This window comes from Mustelus asterias, chromosome 19 (genome assembly GCF_964213995.1).
Source record: "Mustelus asterias chromosome 19, sMusAst1.hap1.1, whole genome shotgun sequence".
In the NCBI taxonomy this organism is placed as follows: domain Eukaryota; kingdom Metazoa; phylum Chordata; class Chondrichthyes; order Carcharhiniformes; family Triakidae; genus Mustelus; species Mustelus asterias.
The window spans coordinates 68,763,446-68,779,269 of NC_135819.1; the positions used below are offsets into that span (position 1 = coordinate 68,763,446).

General features: G+C 43.6%; 1 protein-coding gene across 1 annotated transcript in view; it reads right to left on the reverse strand.

Moving 5' to 3' along the window:
- Positions 1-15,824, reverse strand: part of lrguk (leucine-rich repeats and guanylate kinase domain containing) — a 158,735-nt gene that overhangs the window by 123,727 nt on the left and 19,184 nt on the right. The window contains exons 7-9 of the mRNA XM_078235820.1: positions 11,311-11,454; positions 7,705-7,785; positions 5,553-5,639 (exon numbers count right to left, since the gene is read on the reverse strand). Of these exons, the coding sequence (XP_078091946.1) occupies positions 5,553-5,639; positions 7,705-7,785; positions 11,311-11,454 (312 nt within the window). The remainder of the gene's footprint in view (positions 1-5,552; positions 5,640-7,704; positions 7,786-11,310; positions 11,455-15,824) is intronic.

A 15,824-nucleotide genomic window follows, 5' to 3' on the forward strand; every position in this document is an offset into this window, starting at 1 on the left:
TGACAAAGATGATTGACTAGGGTAGGACAGTGGATGTTGTCTACATGGATTTCAGTAAGGCCTTTGGCAAGATCCCTCATGGCAGACTGGTGCAGAAGGTGAAGTCGCAAGGGATCAGAGGTGAGCTGGCAAAGTGGATACAGAACTGGCTCGCTCATAGAAGACAGAGGGTAGCAGTAGAAGGGTACGTTTCTGAATGGAGGGCTGTGACAAGTGGTGTTCCTCAGGGATCAGTGCTGGGATCTTTGCTGTTTGTAATATATATATAAATGATTTGGAGGAAAATGTAACTGGTTTGCTTAGTAAGTTTGCGGATGACACAAAGATTGGTGGATTTGCGGATAGCGATGAGGACCATCAGAGGATACAGAGGATATAGATCGGTAAGAGACTTGGGCGGAGAAATGGCAGATGGAGTTTAATTCGGACAAATGTGAAATATACAGTAAATGGCAGAATCCTTAAGAGTATTGATAGGCAAGGGGATCTGGGTGTACAGGTACACAGGTCACTGAAAGTGGCAACGCAGGTGGAGAAGGTAGTCAAGAAGGCATACGGCATGCTTGCCTTCATCGGCTGGGGCATTGAGTTTAAAAATTGGCAAGTCATTTTGCAGCTTTATAGAACCTTAGTTAGGCCGCACTTGGAATATAGTGTTCAATTCTTGTCGCCACGCTACCAGAAGGATTTGGAGGCTTTGGAGAGGGTACAGAAAAGATTTACCAAGATGTTGCCTGGCATGGAGGGCATTAGCTATGAGGAGAGGTTGGAGAAACTTGGTTTGTTCTCACTGGAACGACGGAGGTTGAGGGATGACCTGATAGAAGTCTATAAGGTTATGAGAGGCATGGACAGAGTGGATAGTCAGAAGCTTTTTCCCAGCGTAGAAGAGTCAATTACTTGGGGACATAGGTTTAAGATGCGAGGGGCACTGTTTAAAGGAGATGTAGGAGGCGCGATTTTTACACAGAGGGTGGTGGGTGCCTGGAACTCACTGCCGGGAGAGGTAGTGGAAGCAGATACGATAGTGACTTTTAAGGGACGTCTTGACAAATACATGAATAGGATGGGAATAGAGGGATATGGTCCCCGGAAGGGTAGGAGGTTTTAGTTCAGTTGGGCAGCATGGTCAGTGCAGGCTTGGAGGGCAGAAGGGCCTGTTCCTGTGCTGTAATTTTCTTTGTTCTTTGTTCTAATAATAAAGCCTAAAGTACAATATGTATTATTAACTGCTATCTCAACATGTCCTGCCATCTTCAATGACTTATGTATATATACAGTACAGCAGCAGTGTGACAGATGTGGAGAATGCCCTTGCGTCCAACCCCAGCTTTCTGTGATCTCCACCCTACCACCCCTACTCTTACTCACCTTTGGCCGAGGAAGATAGAACAGATAATGCACACCAAAGCTGCTGCTTTATGCAAAATAAACCCTCACTGGAAATGTGGAACTATGCAACCTATTTGATATACATTTGAATTTTTAGAGAGATATCCAGCTAGATACAAAGTGAAAGTATTTTATGGGATACAGTTGTAGCTGCCCCATTTTGGCTGCTTAATGTCACAAATTACTCCTTCAAAGTGAACAGATATTGGGCGCAATCTTACAAAAAAATTCCAGGTACCAATGAGTGAGGAAACAGCTAGCTGCGAGTCGCAATCTTATGGCACTTAGCGCAAACAAAGAGCTAGGATGCAATTCGGGGGGGGGGCACATCTACAAGCCTTCCTGCACTGGATATAAATTGGGCAGAGGAGGGAAAGTTGGCAGGGTTCCCACACTGCACCTTCTCACCCAACTAAAATGCCCCCTACCTCATAACCTACATCTGGGAGCATTACATTTCATCCCCAGTCTTCCATAGTACATGAAAGCTTTTTCATGACATTTTGAATCACTATCTCAAGTAAAACTGTCTAATTCCCCAGCAATGTGAACTGGATAGTTTTATTAAAAAGATGTGAGGCAGTGAGTCCAAATGGCAGTGAGTCACAAATTTGATTGAGTTTTTTGAAGGGGTAACCAAGAAGGTAGATGAGGGCAGTGCAGTTGATGTTGTCTACATGGACTTTAGCAAGGCCTTTGACAAGATACCACATGGTAGGTTGTTGCATAAGGTTAAATCTCACGGGATCCAGGGTGAGGTAGCCAAATGGATACAAAATTGGCTTGATGACAGAAGACAGAGGGTGGTTGTAGAGGGTTGTTTTTCAAACTGGAGGCCTGTAACCAGCGGTGTGCCTCAGGGTTCGGTGCTGGGTCCACTGTTATTTGTCATTTATATTAATGATTTGGATGAGAATTTAGAAGGCATGGTTAGTAAGTTTGCAGGTGACACCGAGATTGGTGGCATAGTGGACAGTGAAGAAGGTTATCTCGGATTGTAATGGGATCTTGATCAATTGGGCCAGTGGGCTGATGAATGGCAGATGGAGTTTAATTTAGATAAATGCAAGGTGATGCATTTTGGTAGATCGAACCAGGGCAGAACTTACTCAGTTAATGGTAGGGCGTTGGGGAGAACTATAGAACAAAGAGATCTAGGCATACATGTTCATAGCTCCTTGAAAGTGGAGCCACAGGTGGATAAGGTGGTGAAGAAGGCATTCGGCATGCTTGGTTTCATTGGTCAGAATATTGAATACAGGAGTTGGGACGTCTTATTGCAGTTGTATAAGACATTGGTAAGGCCACACTTGGAATACTATGTACAGTTCTGATCACCCTATTACAGAAAGGATATTATTAAACTAGAAAGAGTGCAGAAAAGATTACTAGGATGCTACCAGGACTTGATGGTTTGAGTTATAAGAAGAGGCTGGATAGACTGGGATTTTTTCCTCTGGAGCGTAGGAGGCTGAGGGGTGATCTTATTGAGGTCTATAAAATAATGAGGGGCATAGATCAGGTAGATAGTCAATATCTTTTCCCAGAGGTAGGGGAGTCTAATACTTGAAGGCATAAGTTTAAGGTGAGAGGGGAGAGATACAAAAGGACCCAGAGGGACAATTTTTTCACACAGAGGGTGGTGAGCGTCTGGAACAAGCTGCCAGAGGGAGTAATAGAGGTGGGTACAATCTTGTCTTTTAAAAAGCGTTTAGACAGTTACATGGGTAAGATGGCTATTGAGGGATATGGCCAAACGCGAGCAATTGGGACTAGCTTAGTCGTTAAAAAAATAGGGTGGCATGGACAAGTTGGGCCGAAGGGCCTGTTTCCATGCTGTAAACCTCTATGACTCTATGGCCTGGAAAAATTTTAAACACTATGGAAGACAGGAATTAGTCAGAAACTTAATGAATCATGTGCAATTTCTGATGCATCAAAATTGGTTTTGCCATACATATATATGATATGAATTGGATTTACAGTATTACTGCCTTCAGATCATTGTGGAAATTCTTGGAGATGTTTTAATTCTTTGCCTCTTGCCCCTTTAATAAAACTGCCTTATTTAGTTGCTGCTGAGTCTGACAATTTTACAGAAACACGGTTGGAAGCTGAAGTCTGGAGGCAGTGAGTCAAAGCATCCTGCAAGAATTTGTACACAACAGTGAAGACAGGAATAAGACAAAGAGTCACTTAAATTAAATGAAATTAAGTATAGTACTTAGTGTAATAGACTGTATTAACTTTACTGAGAGCCACTTACAAATTGATGACAAACAAACTTAATTGAGAATGCCCTCATGAGATGCTGTAAATATGGTAAGACTCCCAATCACCTCCTACCAATAAATCTTCACTACCCTTTGGCCTGAGGTAATAATTTATGAAAGCCACAGAACACAAGAACAAAACAGTTGCCATTGAGGAGACAAGCCTTTATCTCTTGCATCATTTTCAGAGAATTAAGACTATCTGCTGATCATATAAATGTTTCTCTCACTACATTCAGACATTTTAAGTTCAACTAAAGCTTGAACAGCTTTGGGGAGTTGGAAGATGGCTTAGCTTTGCTGACAAGGGGCCAAATTTTCATTTGGGTGTGGAGACGTGTTGCAGTGCGTGAATGGCTACATTGAGAATTTTGGAGGAAATATGATTTGCCTCCATATTTTCAACCTTGTGACATTTTCCTCTGGTCTTTTTGTGGGTTGGGAATGCCTAGTTTGCAAACTCACATGCTCCCACACTGGAGGTCCAGTACCCATCCAGTACCTTTGGTGTCTGGTGGACAGTGCCAGTGTGCCTGGTGGGTGCTTCCAGGGTGCCCCTTGGGCAATGACAGGGTGCCAAGCTGGCACCGCCAGGCTGGTACCGCCCAAGGGGCACACCCTGACCACCCGGGGAGGCCTCAATGGCCTCTGTCCCCATCAGCGGGGTGAGTACGCCTGTTCCTCGTTGGTGGGAACCTCTCCTGGCGTAGGGCAGGGTTGAGGAGACACTCGTGGGCCCAGAGACTACAGTCCTGGGCCCGCTAATCATATGGAAATAGCTACTTTGCCAAAAACAAATTAGGGCCTTGGAGACTCGCAATCGGCCGGACGCTGGTTGAGAGTCTCACTAATTGAGCAGCATAGCAGGCTGGGAGAATCCCGGCTGCTGTCCCTTCGATGTGATTCCAAGTTTTGTTGGCACAAGCCAATAGGATTACAAATATTACAAGGTTCTTTCACATGGCAGAATCCTTTTTTCTCAGAATCAATGATATGGAGGCTCTTTCATTAGATAGTGAGAGGTTCATTATTTTCCCAAGGAATGTAAAATATTTTCCAGTGGTGCTGCATGGAATCTGAGGACTCTGCATAATGCAAACTAGGTGAGTGACTATAGAGGGTACATGGGAGCGAGAAAGGTGGTATGGGGTGGCATGCAGAATCTGAGGGAGCATGCAGGCTACATGGGAACACAGATGTGGCATGCTGGGTCTCTTGAGGCATGGAGGATACATGAAGGCATAGAGATGGCAAGGTGTGACATGGATGATCTGAAGGGGCATAAGCTGGCATGGGGTGGGTAGCGGTTGAATACAGAGTTTTAGGGGACCTTTAAACACTGTTGGGAACTGTGTTGGGGAACCAAGGTGGGCTTTCTCACCAGCCTGCTTCCACACCCACACTCCTCATGCACTTCAGTACGAATGGTAAACTGCACTGCATCCCCAACTCCGGTGTGGAAAGACAACATAAACAGTGTGTGAAGTCCCATGGGTCAGGTGTGCAGTTTGTAAGTTCAAAAGTGTGCAGGTCAAGTTTTGCCGAGCCCAGAAGAAGATTCGGCCCATGAGGTTTTTAAAAATGTTCACTCTGCACATCCCTTGGGATTTAGAGTGGTTGTAAATTAATCCTCAAAACCTGCCATTAAATTAAAACTTTTCATTAAAAGTAAACTGTGATTACAGAAACAAACTTAAACTATGAAAAACTGCAGTATGTTTGTAAATCTGCAGCAGATTCAGCAGTTTGTATGCAAGTGTGCCAAGGCCCAATAATAAAAGGAATTTTTTTCAAACTGCTTTATTCCGGATGCATAAAGTTGCATTACAGAATGTGAACACAAGCGTTTCCAGTTTACTTGGCCCAACTAGTAATTATTCAGTTTACCTTATCCGTTGCTTTCACTTTTTTACAATCTAGTTCAGTCAGTTTCTGCACCATGTAAAGGATCCAGAATAAATAATCAGGATGTTCCTATTTGGAAAACACAACAAGAAAAATCTGGTTTAGTGCAAGGATTGAGTTTAAAATACCTTCATAGAAAGTACTATATTGGCCTGGACACACAGGCAAGCGACTTGCCCCCGGGATCTTCTTGTGGTTTAATTTCTAACATTTGAATACTCTGTGAAATTTATTTCCAACAAACTAATTTTTTCCACTGTGCACTGGAGGTTTTTTTTTAAACTGTTAAGATGTAAGATAGTTTAGGATATTGAAAAGAGTAGAAAAATAAGAGAAACCAGAAGTAGCATGGGTTTGAAAATTCTGCAGATTGTTGGAGGAAAGGCAGCTCAAGGGAAATAAGGAGCTCCATAGTTTTGTGATCCTGGGAAGGAACTAAATCAGAGATTATAGAATAATTCTCATTTCAACATGGTGAAGTTACAACAGGAGGAGTAGGTTGCAAGACTTTGTATTTGGAGTTAAGAGTGAAGAGTTATTCAGAGGAGTAAACCACGTAGGTGTGGAGGACTACGCCTTGCACCAAGTCTAGTACTGGATCACAGGAGAAGAATGGCACATTCAAAGAAAAACTGATCAAAAGCTCTGATTGCTACCTGGTGATCCTTGCTGTAAGTGAATTTGTTATGGATGTTGAGAGGAAAATGGAAATGCGCTTGGTTGGGATGTCCATAGCGTACAGTAAATTGCTAACATTTGCATTTGAGGATCATTCATTACAAAATATTTAATTAGTCAAGGTTACAAGAGTTGCTTAGCTACAGGTGGAGGAGGAATGGCGGGTTTGGGGGGAGGGAAAGCATATAACTTGCACAGTTAAGAGTTAAAATATATCTGCAACACACATCAGAACTAAAATTAAACAAATGTAGATGATTAATAACTTAAAATTCACAGTAAGTACGTAATGCAAATGAGCATTTAAGAGCTGTTAAGCATATGTCATATGCAGACAAAAATAAAATATAATGCAAGTCTGAACCACACCATTTCAAATAAATAAATGTACTTATGTTATAAATGAGAACACTTCTTATTTAATTAAAATATACAAACAGAACCAAACGTTGCTGAAAACACTTAACATTTTTAATGAAGTATTCATATGCAGAATCTAAATTCTTCTTTCTGATAAGTTTTCTTAAAAGAGTATTAAATACCTAGATTCCAGTTTATTTTCTTCCCTGCAGCATTGAAAGGACCAGGTTGTTCTGAATGTTTTAAATTGGCTAAAGGCACTGACCTTTGGGAAGCTGTTTTGCTCCCTCAGCAATCGCGGGGGCTTGAAAAATTCTAAAATTTCCCACAAATTCGGTGAAGAACAAGGAAGAATTTGCACAGCCTGAGATGGAAGCATTAAAATGGTGAGGCCTAGGCTCACTCTCCCCCCTAAATTATTGAATTTCACCATGGATCTCTTCCCTTACACTGACAAGATTCAAGATTCAAAACTCAGATCGTGACTGCAGTTTCAACACTGTAATCAAGACCACAGGACCAGCTTTGTGCCAGACTGCAAAAGTGAGTGGCCAACAGAACATCATAGACTTTAATTTGACCATACTGCTCTATGTTTTACGTTTAACAATAGCAGCCTAGAAATAACTGCTGTGATATCATGCAAACTTTTAACACCTGTTTGTATCATAAATAATTTACAGGTAATATGTGTTTGAAACTAACAGCCATGATATTGGACAGGCACACTTTGGTCCAGTAATTTTATTTTTTGCAAGATACAATCCAAGTGATATGCCACCATGGGTTCCACGTCTAATCATCAACAGACCTTGAAAGGAACAATATTCTAATGAATCCATTTTTTCTAAACATTTTTGATCTGTACAAATGATATGTAAAATTAGATGCAATGATAATGTAAAGTATAGCTGTCTTTAGTTATATAAATATACATATAGCGCTTAATTTGAACCAGTTCGCTTCATCCACATAACTGGCGAAGGATGTTTGTCTGTTGAATACCATCCCTCTTTCCCCCAACCCTATCCCCCGCAGTCTCACAAACCCCACCCCTGTAGCTCCAACCACCAACTTCCCTTTCCTACCCAAGTACCTGTATTGGGTTCCATAGTAGGTTCAGGACTCGTAGAAGTGGAAGGTTTTGCATGTGCTTAATTTCATTCAAATCTCTGATCTAACAAAAAGACAAAAATCAATACAATAAACAAAGACTTATTTTTAAACACCTCATAGATCTTTATACGGCACTGGATGTCTTAACAGATTATCATTACTTCCATGCTGCGGTTAACATTTATTAGCAGCTTTAAGCTATGAAAATGCTATACAAATTGTGTTTGTTGCAATTTGACAGAGGTGTGATGTCCTCTATGTGAGCTGCCAGAAAGCTAGTTGAAAGGGAAACTAATTAGATATCACATTAAGAGCTGCGTTTTGGCTGAGGAGGAGGGTTCATTTCTGGGTGCAAACTTGCCCCTGACAGGAAATAGATAAAGTTTCCAATTTTCGATGGAGGCAATGGGTTAATTGATGAAATGTCGAGCGTGGCGGCCAATTAATGGCCTCGGGGCAGGAATGGAGACAGGATGCCAGGGAAGCAAGCCAAGTTCTGGCCCAAATCATCTGTGCACAGTTCAATAAAAAAATGAAAGCATCTGAATTTTCAAATTGGCCAAGGTAGATGGAGGGGTGGAACCTGCGACAGGATAGGGAAATATTAATGTGATTAAAATTTCCTGACTGCAGAATATATTTTCTTCAAAACTTCCACTTTTTTCAATCAAATAAAACTGTTCCATGTTGACAGCACTGTTGCTGACAGGCTGGGGCTATTTAGCTTTACACAGTTCCCAGCCTCCTGCCTCTGCAAAAATGTGAAAACCTTAGAAGGCAATGTCTTAAGGAACTGCTTAATTATCAATGGGCAGGAACGGCGCAAACTTATGCCTGATTCCACTTATGAATGAGTTCCTCTCTGAGTGACCTGGCGAGCTGGGAGCTGATTCGCCTGCCCACTGCCAGCTGGCAGATTCGAAGATCACGGTGCCATACTTAAACGCCAGTCCAACATAGACATATCACTCTCTCCAGCCCACCTTTCGCCAGGAGATTAATCAACAAGACATCCAGCCCCAAGCAAAAGGCCACCTTGTCCAAGAAGAAGGCAGCATCCCGCTTCAGCCTCCAGGACCTCGATGCCTTGATGTGAGAAGTCTGCTCACAAAGACATGTCCTCTACCCAAGGGATAGCTCCAGGAAGCATCTGAACGTCACCTCTCCAGCCTAGGAGGCCACTGCCAGCAAGGCTGGCAACCGCGCCTGAAGCGCCCCGCAGTGCAGGAAGCGGACTAATGATGTAATCAGCTCCACCAGGGTAAGACCCCTCTTAGCAGCACACGCACGCACGCACGCCCCAACCTCTGCTTCATCCCTTCTAATCATATGCCTTTTTTTCATGTTCATACAGACCAAGCAGGCACACAACAAAAGAGCATGAGCCCAGACCAGGGGAGGGATGGCTGAGATACCTGCCCTTATAGAATTCAAGGACGCTGCAGTTGACCTTGCTGGGGAGGACACTCTTCTGGTGATGTGGAGATTGGCCTCTCCCAACAACCTAGTACGGATCACAGCTCCATTACTTCAAGTCTTGGCAAGCAGAGTAAGTCAAATGTACTCTGACACAGCTTAAGCTCATCCACTAAAACTGTCTTTTCTTTCTTATAGGTGCCAGTAGATCACAGCCAGCCAGGCAGCTGAGCAGCAGCCCAAACCTCCCAAAGCACATCTGAGGATGAGGGGGCTCACAAATGCTGCACAGTCCACCAGAACAAAGATACACACCTAGGTGGGGCATAGCTCTAGATTAGATTCAGGGTCACTTTCTGGAGAACATCCTCACGAACACGTCCCCACAGTAGTTGGGGAACTCCCCGATACATTTCAAGAAATCCACGCCCTCTAAACCCTTAACACCAATTTCCCAATTTATGTTGGGAAACTTGAAATCCACTAATATAATTACCCGATTATTACTCTTACACACCTCTGTGAACTGTCTACATATTTACTCCTCTAGTTCCGCTGACTCTTTGGGGGCCTACAATGCAGTCCCAGTAATGTGGCTGCCCCTTTAACATTCCTAAGTTCTACCCACAAAGCCTCATTTGAAGACCTTTCCAAGATATCATCTCTCCTTATTGAAGGAATTGACTCCTTAATAGCGCAACACCACCTCACTTTTTACATCTTCCTCCGTCTTGCCTAAAGATCCTCTATCTCAGAATGTTGAGTTGCTAGTCCTGCCATTCCCTCAACCATGTTTCTGTGATGGCAACATTATCACACTTCCATGTCTCAGCCCACGCCTTTAACTCATCAGTCTTATCTATTCCACTCCGAGCATTAAAGTATTGTTTCACCGATGTCGGAGGTGGGACGGGGGCGATTCTCCCATCCCGCTGTACTAAAAAATTAGCCAGGAGATTCCAGCGGCGCCTGATGCGCAGGATCCACGCTGGACGTCCTGGTCGGCTAGCATCTCCCAATGCCAGATTCCCAGCAGCGTCACATCCGTGCCGGACATAAGCAGGGAGGCGCATAAATTATGGTAGCACGCATTACCATATATTTTTAATGTGATTAGCGGGCCTGGGACTGATGTCTCTGGGCCCACGAGTATCTACCCCCCACCCACCCCCCTCCCCCCCACCCCACCCCAGAGTGGTTCAACGGGGATTACTATAGTTCCCCACTTTCGGGGAGCTAGCGGCTCGACCCTTGTTGGAGTGAAGTAGGGGGCAATCGGGGCCCCCACAGAGGGTCTGGTGGCCCCTGCGCATTGGCACCTTGGCAGTGCCAGCCTGTGCCCCTGGCACTGCCCAAGGGGCAATGTGCCACTGCCCAGGGGGCATCTTGGCACTGCCCAAGTGGGTGGGGTCTAGGGGCGAGGCTTGATGAGGCAATCGGTGGGGGTGGGGGGGGGGGGTCCCGCTGTCACTCTGCATAGATCAGTGGGGGAGGAAGGGAGGTCAGCGATCGGGGCTGGCCATCGAGGTGGAGGGGGGTCAGTCTGCTTGGGGAGGTCGGGGATGCGGGCCAGGGGTGGTCGGCACTGCTGGTGGGGCGATAGGGCATGGGAGATGCGGCTGCGGAGGGAGGGGTGGAGGTTGAACTAGCTATGGTCGGGGGGCCAGCAATCGGGCTGTGGGGGGGCGGTGAAGGTCTGGCTTTGTGGGGACTGCGGGGCTGGCCAGCAATCGGGTGGCCAGCAGTGCGGGGCCACTGCGCATGCGCCAATCTCCGTGCTGACAGAGTGGCGCATGTGCAGTGGTCCGCTCAGCGCTATGATGCTGGCCTCCTGAATCATGCTTGCGCATTCTGCAGTGCACAGAATTTGAAACTCCCCCTGAAAGAAACCCACGAAATTTACTCCCGTTTTCATGCAAATTCGACACTGTCAAGGCCAGCAGTTGTTGCCCATCCCTAACTGCCCTTGAAATGAGTGGCCTTTTCAGAGGGCTGTTAATAGTCAACCACTTTGCTGTGGGTCTGGTGTCACATGTAGGCTAGACCTACATGTGACAGCTGAGAACAGCGGATTTCTTCCCCTAAGGCCATTAGTGAACCAGATGGGTTTTTACAACAATCATAGGCAGTCATCATGGTCACCTTTACTGAGGCTAGTGTAGGTTTTTACCTGATTATTCTCCAGATTGATGGCTTCCAGCAGGTCATGGTCCGCCAGTCCATTCAAAGTTTCTATGTTATTTTTTGACAAATCAAGCTTGTGCAAGCGTTCTATTTTTTCCAGTCCCTTCACCTTTGTGATCTTGTTACCTCGCTGTAAATAAATTACAAACATAGGAAAGAAAAATATTTGACATCGTGAGATAATTTGTTCTTGATTTTCTATTCCCCATGGCATTGTCAGATGCCCTGTTTTTATACAAATAGTTTTGCATCTTTTCAGGGACTCAGTTGCATAGTTACATTCAGCACGTAAAAGAAAAATAATCGCAATGCTGAAGAACAAAGATATAAAAGACAAGGGACTGTCAGCTCAGTTTCTTATTGAATCCGGTACACCACAATCTGCGGTAGAAATGACAAGGTCTTAAATGGAGTAGAGGAGCAGTAGGATCTGGGGCACAACGCACAACGATTAAAATGAATAAAAAGAAACAGTCATTAAAACGTCAAACAGTTTCCTTAGTTTGCAATCTACAGACATTGAATACAAAAGCAAGAAGGTAATGTTGAATTTGCTAAGACCTTAAATGTGTAATGTTTATCATTTTCAAGTGCTCATGGTGGGAAGATTTTGGAGGAGGTATGGCAGGAGTTCTGGTAATATCCCACTGGGATATTACCAGAAATGACAGGAGATCTACGAAGTCAGGAATGAAAACAGAAATGCAAGGGATACTCAGCAGGTCTGGCAACATCTGTGGAGAGATTGCTCTCTCCACAGCTGCTCCCAGACCTGTTGTGTTTTTTCCAGCATTGTCTGTTTTCAATTCAGATTTCCAGCATCCGTAGTATTTTGCTTTTGAAAAACCAGGGCTTTTCTTTCACTGGAGCAGCGGAGGTTAAGGGATGACCTGAGAGGCGACTTTAAGGTTCTGAAGGGCTCCAAAACAAGTAAATATTAAAAGAAAGTAAAAAAGATTGCAACAAGGAGACTCAAATTTAAGATAAGCGCAACACAAATTAAAGAAGTTATCTTTATAGTTGGAATGTGAAATTCTGTGTCATTCTTGAGGCTGAGTGCAGAAGTAGCTCCCATTGAGTGAGATGGCTGTTTGAAAATAGGTATGTTGAAAATGAGTCGAACCAGGTTGCTCACGTGGAGAAAAATATCAACCTGGAATTGATGAGCCAAATGGCCTGTTTTTCTGTACTATAATAACCTATTATTCCGCGAACAATAAGAAATGTCACGGTTGGTCTGTGTTAAAGTCAATCAGCAGAGTACTGGCAATGACTCTTAAAGGTGAAAAGTGCATAAAGACTCATTGTTACTGCCATCCCAACATGTCCACTCTAACAAAATGGAATATATGTAAAATTCCACTGCAAAAAATTATGTGAATTACAATGGCCTGAATTACACATTCCTCTGCTGGTGGGTTTTTATGATGTGGAGATGTCGGGGTTGGACTGGGGTAAACACAGTAAGAGTTTTAACAACACCAGGTTAAAGTCCAACAGGTTTATTTGGTAGCAAATGCCATTAGCTTTCGGAGCGCTGCTCCTTCGTCAGATGGAGTGGAAATCTGCTATCCACTCCATCTGACGAAGGAGTAGCGCTCCGAAAGCTAATGGTATTTGCTACCAAATAAACCTGTTGGACTTTAACCTGGTGTTGTTAAAACTCTTACGGTGGGTTTTTAGGCAGGGACAGCATGAAATAGAATGAATGTGCTTTCCACTGGGTTCCTGCCCGCCCCGACCTCTCAGTGACTTTACACTGGGACGGCTGAGGCCTCAGGCTAGCAGTCCGCCCTCGTCCCAATTGAGATCCTTAATTCACCGCTTAATTTCCTGCCCGGCCTCAATTTTTAGGTTGGTGGGAGGATTTCCCTAGTGTGGGATAAGTCCAAAAATGATCAGGGTTATGGGGGCACCTCCATCAGAAACCCTCTTCTGATCTGGGCTTAAGGTCCGAGAGCCGCTGGACTTCCTCCCCATCCCGGCCTCTTCCCTGACACCTCATTCCCCAACTATCCATCCCCTGGCCTTCCCTACCCTCCCCACCTAGAGATCCCAAAAACTCCCAGGAATTAAGCTTTGTATACTTCATGAACTTCCACTTCTGTCCACTGCATCTTTTGTTGCCACAGGGACTAGAGCCAATCAGTTCAGTTTTCTAAGGCAGGACTGCCTCCTGAGTGAGGGGCAGAAATCCTGACTGCAGTCAATTAACACTCATTTGAGTGTGAAATGGCTGCGGGGCAGGCAGTGTTGGCATGGATGCTTTTCCCTCTGACTCTTCGGACGGCAGGACTGGAAACATTGCCATCCTAAAAATCCAGGCCAATATCGATGTGTAACACTAGTCAGTATAAAAAGGACACATTCTTGGCACATATTCAGGAAAAAGTACTTACCTGTCACAATATCAAGCTTAACCATCCAGACTCCTTGAGTCCTCCTTATTTAAAGAGTGTTTACACCTTCCTTCACTGTAGTGAACATATGGCATTAAGCGGCAGCTTTCTGGAGGCTATTTAACATGATGGCATTTCCAATTAAAAGCTTAAAAGACTAGAATATAAAAAAGGTTTTTGTACCGCACTTAAAACTTGCCAAAGGGCTCTGTGGGCCTGGAGAACCTTTAATTGACACCTGAGCTCCCAATAAATTGGATACATTACTAATCAGCGAGCTATCTGAAAGTGATTCTTGCAATTCTGTCTTTGTACTTGATTCTTCTAGAAAATGTTTAAAATATGCATATTTTTCAAGGAATTAATAATTCATTAAAGAGTTTGGAAATCTTTTTCTTTTCTGGCTACATTTCTCATACACATATGGTATTTTGCAGCCAACATTTATGAACGGAATATAATGGCCCCACACAGAGCAGGCTCAGAGGCGGGGGTGGGCATTTAATGGGGCAGGAAGGTGCAGAGTCAGGTCTTCCTGTCTCCCTCAGTTAGTCTGGGTGTGGAAGGCCATGTTCGGCCTTCCCACTACTAGGCCAATGGTGGCCCTTAAGTGGCTAAAATAAAATTATAGCTAATTGTTACTATGACATTTTTTTTACTCTATTCTTAAAGTTACAATGCCAATGCTCAGAATGGACCAGGTAGGTCTGAATCCATTCCTTGCTTGTTCCAAAAACCAAATCCAATTGAATCTAATTGATCTTAGCCAAAAGGCCAACTATAACATGGGAAGCATCTAGGTTCCAAATACTGCAACACAGCATCAACTCTGTGACAATACTGTGCCTTTAAAGAAATGTATTTGGGTCATGTTTCTTGTGCAGGATCTGTTTTAGCAGTTTGTTTTATTATCGGTGCCATTTTGTCTGTATGCGGCAGTCCTGTGGTTACTGCTTTTCCAAATTGATCCTAAATGCTAAAATATTTGCTTTAATCTGGACTAATGCAAGGTTATTATGTTTGTGTCTTCCCTTGGGGCTTTTCAGAGTGGGTCTCGATTAGGTTGATTGACAAGGTCCTATGACTGGGCAAGACAAGGTTCATAGAGAAACCCAGCTCAGTTGCTCTTGGGAGCTGTAGAAAGGAGAAATAGCTCTGAGTCTCACTGAAGTCTGGAAGCTGGGCTCTGCCAGGAACTATATTTATTTATATGTATTGAAGTTCTGCTGTTTAAGGATGCATCCTTCTCTGGAAATTGTTGTGTGGGAGTCAGAAGACAGGTGTCTTTCTGTATCTGTCCAGAGGAATTAAAAGGCTGGAAATCTAGTATCCACGTGAGCATATCTGTTTCTGGTGCTAACTGGTTCTGAAGTTGGATTTTGTCAATGGGGATATTGCTTAAATTAGAACCATAGAGATGGAAAGCTGTTAAAAATTATACTTGGTCATGTTCTTAAATAGAGTTGGTTTTAATAAAAGCTTCCTAGTGAGTCAATAGGATCATACCTGAAGCTGAAACACTTTATGCTTGCCATACTGCCAAAATCAAAAAAAGTTTGGGTCCAGGCTAACTTCATAATATACCTTGGAGTTTCTGATCTGGTCCCTAACATCCCCAACTCATACTACACATTGGTATAGTAGATCCCATTCATATTAAACACTGGGAAGTTGATTTCAAAAATGTTGCTTCCAACATGCGCAGAACTGACTTTGCAGCATGTCATGAACCATTTTGAATTGTTAAAGTGGATTGCGCATGGTGAAAATAATGATAATTGAAACAGGCAGTGTCAACTGTGACATGCTGCAAAGTCAGTTCTGCACATGTTGGAAGCAACATTTTTGGAATCAACTTCCCATACAGTGTTTAATATGAATGGGATCTACTGTACCAATGTGTAGTATGAGGGACAATTAGAACTGCTTCTGGAAATTAAAGCAATTGAGGGATATGGTGAGGATGAAAATGGAAGAAAGAGATACTGGCTTGTCAAGCCCAACAAATTTATAGTTTTATTAATAACACTTATTGTCTTCAGAGTGTATTCTGTGATTTCTCCCAGCCATTATTTGGAATATCAGAAATGTCAGGAACAGT